General features: G+C 36.1%; 1 protein-coding gene across 3 annotated transcripts in view; it reads left to right on the plus strand.

Moving 5' to 3' along the window:
* Window positions 1–12,155, plus strand: part of CHD9 (chromodomain helicase DNA binding protein 9) — a 60,317-nt gene that overhangs the window by 34,985 nt on the left and 13,177 nt on the right. For all 3 annotated transcript variants that reach the window (XM_063312976.1, XM_063312977.1, XM_063312978.1), the window contains exons 16-28: window positions 183–326; window positions 1,105–1,360; window positions 1,755–1,965; window positions 3,932–4,127; window positions 5,410–5,577; window positions 6,255–6,434; window positions 6,971–7,081; window positions 7,469–7,665; window positions 8,825–9,024; window positions 9,176–9,335; window positions 11,291–11,380; window positions 11,566–11,669; window positions 11,759–11,876. In XM_063312976.1, the coding sequence (XP_063169046.1) occupies window positions 183–326; window positions 1,105–1,360; window positions 1,755–1,965; window positions 3,932–4,127; window positions 5,410–5,577; window positions 6,255–6,434; window positions 6,971–7,081; window positions 7,469–7,665; window positions 8,825–9,024; window positions 9,176–9,335; window positions 11,291–11,380; window positions 11,566–11,669; window positions 11,759–11,876 (2,135 nt within the window). The remainder of the gene's footprint in view (window positions 1–182; window positions 327–1,104; window positions 1,361–1,754; window positions 1,966–3,931; window positions 4,128–5,409; window positions 5,578–6,254; window positions 6,435–6,970; window positions 7,082–7,468; window positions 7,666–8,824; window positions 9,025–9,175; window positions 9,336–11,290; window positions 11,381–11,565; window positions 11,670–11,758; window positions 11,877–12,155) is intronic.

Here is a 12,155-nt window from a genome sequence, read left to right on the forward strand (position 1 = left end):
CCAAATGTATTTTATAATGATTATTTTAAAATGAAATTATTTAAAAGGCAAAAAAGTTACTAAAATAACTACTTATAAATTAGCATGCATATGTCTGTGTGTGTGTATTATATCTGTTATTCCTGTTACATTAAAAGATGGTATGTAACTTCTTGCCAAATATATTTTGCATACTTCTTTAGGAGCATAAGGTGCTATTGACTGGCACACCGCTGCAAAATACAGTAGAAGAATTATTCAGCCTTCTTCACTTCCTTGAACCTTTGCGTTTCCCAGCAGAGTCTACATTCATGCAGGAATTTGGAGACCTTAAAACAGAGGAACAGGTATTAATCTTTTTTATTAGTTTTCAAGATTCACATTCATATTCAGAAATTAAAATATGATCAGTTATCTATTTTAACATACACCAGTAAATTGATTTTTTTATGGCCTCCCCAACACCCTTTATAGAATGTCACAGTTATTCAGTAATGTAACTACTTTAATTTCTGGTGGTGGTGGTGGTGGTTTAATTTCAGTAATATAAATACTAGGAGAATTATGCAGGAAAAAACCATGGGTAGAAAATGTGAATCTTTATATTTGTTTTAATATGTGCAGAATCCTACTCTCTGAGGTAGTTTGTGGAGAATAAATATTGCTTTGGGTCCAAAAAGCTGCCTCATCTCCACCAGTAGATGGAACAAATCTAGAAGAGTTTACTGTGTTTCTTTAGATAAACCCTTACAACCTACATTTTTCAGATTTCCTTTCAGTTTCAGTAAGTGGTTTGCCAAGAATTTAGCAAAGCTGCTGTTTAAAAAAGAGAAGTCCAAAAGCTCTTACAGTATGTGAAATTAATTGCTTGAATCTTTAGCTCTCTTTTTCCTGTGCTGTGTTATCCACAGGTGTCAGTCATTGGACTGTACTACCTTCAAAATTGTATTTTCTACATCTTATGATTTTTTTTTCAAAATTATGAAATGGGAAGGTTAATTATGATTCTGTCAAAAAGTGACATTAACCAGCGAAAAGCTTTGAACCTTAAGCAGCCTTGCGTAATGACCGAACAAGATGTAAATTCTATTTATTTAGGTTTTAGCTAGTTTATGTTTTATGTAGGTGCAAAAGCTGCAAGCAATTTTGAAACCAATGATGCTAAGAAGACTGAAAGAAGATGTAGAAAAGAAGCTGGCTCCAAAGGAAGAAACTATTATTGAAGTAGAGTTAACAAATATCCAGAAGAAATATTATCGAGCTATTTTAGAGAAAAACTTCGCTTTTTTGTCAAAAGGGGCAGGGCAAGCTAACGTACCCAACTTAGTGAATACCATGATGGAACTCAGAAAATGCTGCAATCATCCATATCTTATCAAAGGTAGGTATAAAAAACCTTTTTATTTACTTCAGACCATGTTCATTGTGAGGTCACCACCATGACTTTATAATTAGGATGAATTCCCTAAAGAAAACTGCCTGAGAATCCAATCCGTTACATCAGTATTTAGAACAATGTTGCTTTGTATGACATTATCAAATGTTTCTCAGTTGAGTAAAATCTGTGATTCACTTGACACCTTTTGCATAAGAAGCAATCATAGAAGTGTCCAGGGATGGTGAATGGCTGTAAATATTTCATTATGTGAGTTGTGGAGGATTTATACACCATTTCTGACATGTGTTTCTTGTGCAATTCAGACCAAAATTACATAATATTGCTGTACTTGGGAACAAAAGAATAATGTAAATTGTTATATGCTTTTGCTGAGCAGGGGCTGAGGAAAAAATCTTAGGAGAATTTAGGGAAACCTACAATCCAACTGCTCTTGATTTTCACCTGCAAGCAATGATCCAGTCTGCTGGGAAGCTAGTCCTCATTGATAAACTTCTTCCAAAAATGAAAGCAGGAGGCCATAAGGTGCTTATCTTCTCGCAGATGGTCCGCTGTCTTGATATCCTTGAAGATTACCTAATACATAAAAGGTGAGCTTTCCATATTGCAAATGCCCATGTTGGTGTCACATTAAGGGCTTTTCAGTTCACTTGGTTAATGTGCTGAGCTGTGCACGAAGACTCAGCTGTGAATTTGCCTTTAATGACCAGCTGTGCAGTTTTTTGTTCCAAAGTCAGCACCAGGATCTCATACACCCAAACTACAGCACGGTGAAATCGTAAGTATGTCCTTTAGGTAATTGCTGAATGAATGAATGAGAAGAGATAGAGTGAAGTAACTGAAAATGTGGGTGAAGAACATGGACTTCCCATGCTTTGCAATACATATTTCTGAATATTAACACCTGATGTTTGGAGTACATTGACTGGAAATATTTTATACCTACATGGGGAATTAACTGAGTATGAGAGCTCTCAAGTGTTATTCAGAATAATGCCGTTCATCATTTTGGTTTTGTGATATTTACGTAATAGTTGTGCAGTGTGGTATAGTCCTGGGAATTAATGGAATGCTAGTGTGGATGGGATGACATCTGAAGGCCCTGGAAGAACTTGCTTGACATTCTCCTGTGATTGGAATCCTCAAAGCTAATTCATTTGCAATACATTACAAAATGTTTAACTTTGAGAGCATGGCTGCCTGCCAAATGCCTGTTGTTTACTGATTTGTCTGCTATGCATTTTATGGCTGATTGCCAGTGGAAAAAAAAATGACATGCATAACTAATACATGAATGAAAAAAGTTACATTGTAAGCTGCTATCCACACACAGGAAGAATATTAGAAGAGCCAGACAACACTTCCCTTTTATGTACTGCATGGTTTGTAGAAGACTTGTTAAAGAAAAAAAAACAATTCAACAGTTTGGAACTAAGTGTTATAAGATACGTTTATTTTAACATGTATGTTCTGTTACCACATACATGCATTTGTTCTTGCTCTAGCGCAATATACTAAGATTGTTTTCTTCTAATCTTACATGTACACATCTTTTCTGAATCCATGCACGTTCCTCTTCACATTTAATTAATAGTATCCCACTGTGCTGAGAATTGCAGCCTGAAAGAGGAATTATGTGGCATTTTAATGGGTTACATAAAGGGTTGTATTACTTAAAAGTTCCTGTTTCCTTGAAAGGAGTTGTGTTCTTGCCCAAAGACTTCTCGATTAAACAGTATCTAACTATCCTCTTCTGAACATTTTTTTCTCTAAGTAGGAATGTAGTGCTGTCTCTATAGTACTGTACTAATGAGGGCTTAAAAAGTCCCCATGATAATTTCATAAGTTGTGGGAGGTTGTTGGGTACTTCTTTAGGGCTGTATACTAAGAATGTAGGCCTGTACGTTAAGAATTCCGCCATCATATTACAGACAGTCCTCGACTTACAATCACAATTGGGACTGGAACTTGCATTGCTAAGTGAGGCAGTCATTAAGTGAGTCATGCCTGATTTTCAACCTTTTTGCTGCGGTCATTAAGTGAATCACATGGTCTTTAAGTGAATCCAGCTTCCCCCATTGATTTTGCTTGTCTAAAGCTGGCTGGGAAGGTCGCAAATGGTGATCACATGACTCCAGGACACTGCAACCCTCGTAAATACATGCTGGTTGCCAAGCACCTGAATTTTGATCACATGACCGCAGGGACATTGTGACGGCTGTAAGTGTGAAGACCAGTCATAAGTCACTTTTTTTTAGCACCATCGTAACTTTGAACAGTCAGTAAACAATTGGTCATAAGTTGAGGACTACCTGTATATGGTATGTGTTGGGAATGCCTGATGGTTCACATATTCAGCAGAATTTGGATTGGTGACTTAGCATTTTTAAAGTGACTTTCGACTGTACCTCAGAACTTGACAAAAGTGTTATGATATCTTAACTGCAGCATTGCTTGATTTGGCAAGCATACTGATATTTAGGTACTTGATCGGTTGAACTTTAATTTATACTAACAGGGCTTTCTTTTAATTGCTTCCCCTTTTGCACTTCAAAGGTACTTGTATGAGCGAATCGATGGGAGAGTGAGAGGAAACTTACGCCAGGCTGCCATTGATCGATTTAGCAAACCAGATTCTGATCGATTTGTTTTCCTTCTCTGCACCAGAGCTGGTGGATTGGGCATAAATTTAACAGCAGCTGATACTTGCATAATTTTTGACTCAGACTGGAATCCTCAGAATGATTTGCAGGTATGCTTGTTTGAGCATCAAACCTCTTTGCTTTGGGTCCCAAACATCTCAATTGCCTGTGGAGAGACATACTTAAACTAACTCACAGTGAGAGAACAGGTCAGTACAATCTTGCAAGCATGATGGGGCTTGCAGGATTGCATGTGCAAATTATTTTCAATACCCAGTAAGTTCCACTCATTTGGGACTGACTTTATGAACCAACGTCTGCAAAGCCCTTCACAATTTTAATGTTCAAGTATTGAAAAGATTGCATCCCCCAGTATTACCTGATCCATTTTTCTTATCAGTTTGGGCAGTCAGTTGGTAAGTCTGATTTCTTGTAATCTCACTCGTGAGTTAGCAATTTGATGGTGCCCAGTTGTGGAACTTCATCTAAGGGGAGATGCAGTTAGCCTCCATGATGGCTAAGTGGCAAGTGAAGATGTGCTTGTTCATTCAGTTATTTGTAGGAGAACAACTGCTCTTAAAATCTAAATCCCATTTCAATTAATATTGCTTTAATTGTACTTTTATTGTTTCTTTAAGTTGTTTTACTGCAGATTTTTACTGCTGATTTATCAAATTTTTTAAATTCAAGCTTTTATTGTTCCTTTTTCTACCCTGTGCTGAGGATACTGAGAAAAAAACAGTATAAACATTCAAAATAATAAGACAGATAATGCATTAATCCAACAGAGTCTACACATTTCAGACCTTGGGGGCCAAAAGCAAAATAAAAATGCTCTGTTGCCAGAACTGTTTTCCTTCCTTAGAGGAAAATGGTATGACCCAACTTTTTATTGTACTTCTGAACCACATCAAAAGATAAAGGGCAGTTCCATGTTTTCCTTTCCAAGTTTGTGATGTTAAGTAACAAAATAAGGCCCTTGGTCTCCCTTTCCTGTTCTAGTGTAGAGGGAGGAAGCACTTGCTAGATTTTCAAAGCCAGCTTAATGCTGAAGTAAATCCTACAGTTGCAGGATTTAGGATCTTTAAACTGTTCTCCTTTACAGCTCAGAGTTGAGATGAAGCTGAGTTTGTCTCACTGTCCAGAAGCTAGTAGAAAGCTTGTCATGGCCATCCTTCCATATATTGCAGACAAATGTTTGGAAATATACATGGTTAAGCTTGATTTTATCTTTACTTTAAAATCTGCTAAATAAATTCTGAACATCTTTAATTTGCAGCTTAATTTTAATTATATTTGGTTTCAAAATGTCAATTTTAATAATGCTGGGGGAAATTTAATGAATTAATTATGACATGATCTTTTTGATGGATTCACATACTGTTTCCTTAGGCTCAAGCTCGTTGCCATAGGATTGGTCAAAACAAAGCAGTGAAAGTCTACAGACTGATAACAAGAAACTCTTATGAAAGAGAGATGTTTGACAGAGCAAGTCTAAAGCTTGGTCTAGATAAAGCTGTCTTACAGAGCATGAGTGGCAGAGAAAATAGCGTTGGTGGTGTATGTACCCTTTTATTTATTTCTTTTCCTTACAAAAAATAGAAGTATAAAATGGGAAAGCAGGAGAAGAAAAAGTGTTTTTCCCCAACAAATTTCCGAAGGAAAAATTTAAAAGTTAAACATCTCATAAAACTTTGCACCATTTCTTGCTACCTTATTTTCATTACAGTCATGAAGTCCTATTCATTTTGTAACAAATGTGAGCTAGAAGGTTGACTGTGTTAAAGAGAGAATATTGTTTCTTGGGGTGTTGAATTCTGCTTTTAGGTGTCTGACTTAAAGGCAAGTCTGCAAAATACAGCTTGGGAATCCTTAAAATTGTGCCTCTGTTTAAATAAGAAAGCATGGGTCAGTGTTATTTATCGTTGCATGCATAAGAAGCCCTGTATTAAAATAAAACAGAATAATATAATGCTTTGGAATACTTCCAGTAAAGATATAAAGAAATCGTTTTTATTAAATGATGTATATGAGTAAATGGAAAGTGTTTCTTTCTTTCTTTCTCTCTCTCTCTCTCTCTCTCTCTCTCTTTCTTTCTTTCTTTCTTTCTTTCTTTCTTTCTTTCTTTTTTGAATTTTGTCACCGCCCATCTCACTCAAAGGGCCTCTCTCTATGCAGGACCATAACTAAACAAAATTAAATTAAATTTTAAATGTACCCAAATCCTATTTCCTCAGATCCAGCAACTTTCCAAAAAGGAAATTGAGGACTTGCTTCGAAGAGGTGCATATGGTGCCATTATGGATGAGGAGGATGAGGGCTCTAAGTTCTGTGAAGAAGATATTGATCAAATCTTGCAACGTCGCACAAAAACAATCACAATTGAATCTGAAGGAAGGGGCTCTACATTTGCTAAGGTAGTTACGAACTGTTCAGCAGGTATAAAATGTGCCTTTTTCACAGGACACTGAGAAAATTCTGAGAGCTCAGAACTGTCCTTCTGACTTCTTTAAGGTTGTACAAAATGTTTTGTATGGAATTGCTTTGAGCACAAAATTGACTGCTTTGAATATTTTGGAAGTGCTTTAGCTCAAGGACACTCTGTTTATGTTTGTTTAGCTTAAAACATTTTCAGGATGCTTGGAACTTTTTGTTTTCAAACCCCTAGATTTGCATTCAAAATGGGAAAAGCTTCATGCTCAAAAAAGATTGAGATGACACCTCTAAACTTTTCTGTATTATGTGGCTAATTCGACTTTTCACATGATCCTATCCATATTATGAATCCATTGCAGAATACTTATTTACATTTGTATCATATGTGATATCAATTGATAAAGTACCTGATCCTGTAAATGGGATTGGTTCCTGGCATTAAGATACAACGATACCTAATTTGCCATATCTTAAAAAGAATTAATATATTATGGCACTTTATGCTTTGTTGTTTCAGGCTAGTTTTGTTGCATCTGGAAATAGAACAGATATTTCATTAGATGATCCCAACTTTTGGCAGAAGTGGGCCAAAAAGGCAGAAATAGACATAGATGCCATCAGTGGTAGAGTAAGTATATTTTCAATTAAATTTACAAGTTGAGGGTTCTTGCCAAATGGTCTGGGTTATCTTTAAAAAAACAACTGTGAAGCTTCTTATAATAGCTTTGAGCAATTTTTTATGGATTACAGTATTCTGACTAAAATATGGTCTAACAGCTATAGTTCTGTGCATGTTTTGTTTGTAGAACCATCTGAAATACACTGAATTTTATGGAACTTTTGAAGACTCTAGAGCCAGATAGATTTAAGGGCAAGGCATGGATTAAATAGACTTTTGTCCTGCTTTATTACAGCTCTTGTAGTACTCTTTATATAACCATAAGGCTTTGGAAATTAGAGCTCTAGCCTTAATCTGCAGAGATTTTTCAAATAAGTTTTTATTTATATTATACAGAATAGCTTGGTTATTGACACCCCGAGAATTAGGAAGCAAACAAGGCCTTTTAGTGCTACAAAAGATGAACTTGCTGAGTTATCTGACATTGAAAGTGAAGGAGAGGATAAACCAAAATTTAGAAGGCCTTGTGATCGCTCCAGTGGATATGGAAGAACGGAATGCTTTAGGGTGGAAAAAAATCTGTTAGTTTATGGGTAAGATTTTTTCTTTTACTTTGGTGTAATATAAGAAAAATGCACCTTTTTTAATGAATAGTGTCTCACTTTACACTTTTTTCCCTGGTGTTTGTGGTTCCAATAATGTAGTACTTATAACAAAATAATGTAATGTTTTGTAGTAGATTGTACTGATCATTTTTTTAGGATTCAGCAAATATTGAAACCAATATTTGGTTGGTTCCTTGATTGTTGACAAAAAAAAAAACCCTGTTCATATTGCAGAGTGGAATGCATAGAAGTTAAAGAATTCAGACATTTATGTATATCAGTTATTCAGATCTTTTCATCCTTAATGGCATCCTAGTGAGTGAGTGCCAACTTGAACTTACCTTTTGGACAAGTCCAAGTCTCTTCTGAAGGAGAAGAGCAAGGCCATTAAGGAAGCTTGGCAGCTGTAGATTCAGTCAGCCCAGGAAAGGAATTCTTCCCTCTTCTGCTGAGTTACTGCCAGTGGCAGAAAGCGTACAGATATGGATCAGTCAACTAGTTGGTGACCAGCTTTCCTATCTGAAATGGTTAAACTGGCAGAAACTCTAAAGGTGGGAAAGATACCAGGTGTTGATTTTGTCTTACTCAAAGTAACTAAAATGAACCCAGATTGGTCAGTGCCTCTCTTAGCAACTCTGTTCACTTTCTTTGACCAAACAGGACATACTGTCTTCCCAGTGTTTAGAAAATAGCAATAGTAATTCCAATATGCAAATAAGATAATAAGTATCTAGGCAGAATGAATGAGGATTTTTTAAAATCAGGCTGCTTGTTTTTGAGAAGAAATAAATATAAGGACATACCAAATAAAAATACTAAATACTAAGTATAATAAATTAAAATAGGAAAGTAAAAGGAACCCGTAGGAGACCTTTAGATAATTTATACTTTGGTATCTCACACATATTTGAATACTAATGGGCCAATTTGAACAGAAATAGCCTTTCCTGTTCGTTTGTAGTGCAGTAGGTGAGAAGAATCTGGGTCTTCCCCAGGCAATATGGAAAGAAATCCTGTCATCTGTTTATAGCAATGAAGGAATCCAGAATATGCATTTAGTTAAGAATGATGGGCAGCAATGCATTAAAAAGTAATCTGAAGTATGTCACTTTTGTTCTAAACTTTATTCAAAATAAAAATGAAATAGGTGGGGTCGCTGGAGAGAGATTTTATCACATGGCCGCTTCAAGAGACAGCTGAATGAACAAGATGTGGAGATAATTTGCCGAGCTCTCCTAGCATATTGCCTTGTCCATTATAGAGGAGATGAAAAGATTAAAAGTTTTATCTGGGATCTAATTACACCGACTGAGGATGGGCAGACTCGAGAATTACAGAATCACTTAGGTAAGTGTTTTAAAGATATTACTGATAGCAAGCAAGGAAACACAAAGTGCAGGCATTACACCTTAAAACAGGAATTTATTACTCAGACTTGATTCTAATAAACTCTGGAAAAAAATGTTAAGTTCCTGCCTTATATTCTTATTTGGCCTAGGTTTGTCAGCCCCTGTCCCTAGGGGCAGAAAAGGAAAAAAAGTTAAGACCCAAGCCAGCACATTTGATATACACAAAGCAGAATGGCTTCGCAAGTATAATCCAGAGCATTTGTTGCAAGACGATGGGTATAAAAAACACATAAAACACCACTGCAATAAGTAAGTAGCAACGGAAACCTTGGGTTATTATAAAAGTGATCGTGATTGTGAGTTCACAGTACATCTTCTAGAAGTACAAACAAATCCTTTTACTAAACCTAATAAGTTTATTAATGTTGACCTTTTTTAATGAAAGAGAAGTTGAATATTACTGCAGAGATTTAGTTGAGTCACCAGCTTCTGCTTTTGCAGGTATATCTTGAGGAGATGGCACTAGTATCTAAGAGCAGGGGAAGGGAGAGAAAGATAGGATGTGACAGAGTTGTACCTTTTGGGAGAAACATTCTACTTGTGGAAGGCCTTCCTTCAACTCCCAACTTGGAAGCAGCTGATATATTTTCATACAGCCATATATTTTGAAACATTATCAGAGAGCATTATGTAGACAGAAGCCCTTGTGCAGCTAAAGGCTGAGATGAACAAAAGCGGGTTTTTCAAGGATTGAATAAAGGGATTGAGTGGCGTAAAGATAAATCACAGATAAATCTAGGACTAATAATGGTCAGACATGTATACTTGTTGTACAACTACATTTGCATTTATATTTCATTTCAAAATTCATTTATTAGCTTTATATCCACCTTTCCTTCTGGGTTTTTCCCCTGCCCTTTTCATCTTAACAATCTGATCTTGGTGCATGGGAAGAAATACTGGTCAGGATTCAGTGGAACACATAGCTAGTTTCCAACAGTGTTTGCTTATTTTATTTCGGAATGTATAAAGACACCCATGCTCTTTTGTGACTCTGTGCAGTTATAAACGTGTAAACTTGGATTTAAAATTCAGCGTAAGAATTTTAAAAACATTAAAATCAGCAGCATGAAAGCTCTAAAGGGCCTTGCTGAAAGGATTGTTTTTTAAACTCCCTCTTCTAAACTATAATACAGAGGGGAGCAGTTTCAACTCATTTTTAAATAGTTCCACAATGTGGGCTACATCATGGGAAAAGCAGAGTTAGCTATTTATGTTAGGTATATCAGTGTCAAAAAGTGCAAAGGGACCCTGTAAACAATCCAAGAACTTGGGGCAGACTAGGAAAGTAGGCTGCCTGCAAGGAGTTCCTTCCCTCTTCTCTTCTGTTCTTTCGGAATTTAGAAACATGTTTTCAAAAGTGTTTTATTCATTTTCTGGATTTAGCAAACTGCTGTTTGTTTGTTTGTTTGTTTGTTTAAATTCTCACTGTTTACATACAAGCTTTTGGGGATGTCTGAAAGTATCTTGACTTTATATAACTGTTCAGCTGTTTAAATTAATTAAGCGAAACACGCAAAAAGAAAAATACCAACCAAATTGTATTATAAGGAAGGGTTTTTTTTAAAGGCAATCTAGAATCTTGCCAAGGAAAATAACCAAAATTGTGTGGTGTTGGTGGTAAAGATTAAACCATTTGGACTTGTAAATGCTCTATGTCAGCTTCAGTTCTAGAAGTGACAGAACATGAAGAGGGAACTTTTCTACAGAATGTTGTAATCCCAGAATGTAATCCTTATTCTGACCTCCTTCAGATTGTGCCAACAACATGATTTCAGCCTGCAGCTAATGCTCTTTATGACTTTTAAAATATCACCCACATGGGGATGCTGAACTGGGTAGTAGTAATTAAACATGCTCACAGTACCTTTTCACTTAAGCTGTTCCAAAACTCTCACAGTTCTGTGTAGCCCTGGCTACAGTGATGCAGTTTTCACAGCAACACGATCACCAGTCCTTTTAAGATTGTCACAGTTAGATGTTCTTAAGGTCCAGTAAATAGAGTTTGGATACTGTAGAGTTTAAGAACATGCAACTTGATACAAGAAGGAATTTACATCAGATTTGGTCTTAAATTAGTTGATAAAGGATCACAGGACATTGTTGGTCATAACTAATACAAATTTTAAATTAAGAACTGTTTGAAATAAAAACAGTCTGAATGTTTCAAATGGCTTTATGTTTATCTTTATGTCCATATTCAGGGTTTTACTTCGAGTTAGAATGCTGTATTACTTGAAGCAAGAAGTCATTGGTAGCGAATGCCAAAAAGTTTTTGAAGGAGTCGATGCCAGGTGAATGATACTGAGATTGTTTCTTTTATCCCTTTGGTGAAAATTAAGTAAAGTTAGACTTGGTAATTCTTGAATTAAGAAGTGTTTTAACAGGATTTCTGATGCTTTACATTTATATGTTGCATAAGAGTTTGTTATCTCATGATGGGAGGACTTAACACCTGCTTTCTGGGTAAACCTTGCAGTGAAATTGATATTTGGGTCCCGGAACCAGACCACTCGGAAGTCCCAGCTGAATGGTGGGATACGGAAGCAGATAAATCTCTATTAATAGGTGTTTTTAAGCATGGTAAGCAATAAAGATATTTACGTGGTTGCTTGCTTTTTGATGAAGTTTGTTGTCTTTTGAGGTAATATTTGGAACACATTTGTTTTCAGGTTATGAAAAATACAACACAATTAGAGCAGATGCTGCTCTCTGCTTCTTGGAAAGAGTGGGAAAACCTGATGACAAGGCTGTGGCAGCTGAGCAGAGAGCAAATGATTATATGGATGGGTATGAATTTTTAAACCACTTCTGAAAGTTGGTTGTCATTTTTTAGCGACCATGCAAATACTATCCCAATTAGAAATTAATCTGATTTTAACCATGGGGAGAGAAAACCTTTGGGATTTGTGGTCTGTATGGGTCTTGGATAATGTAGAGGTAGGCTACAGGAAAAGATTGCTATGAGTCCGAAGGCCAAATGGAGAGCTGCACTCACTGTGTGTCTTAAATAAAGCTGTTCAAACTATATAGCTATTATATAGGTGTCCTTTTCATTAGTTTATTCTG

Source organism: Candoia aspera, chromosome 11, assembly GCF_035149785.1.
Source record: "Candoia aspera isolate rCanAsp1 chromosome 11, rCanAsp1.hap2, whole genome shotgun sequence".
Taxonomy (NCBI): domain Eukaryota; kingdom Metazoa; phylum Chordata; class Lepidosauria; order Squamata; family Boidae; genus Candoia; species Candoia aspera.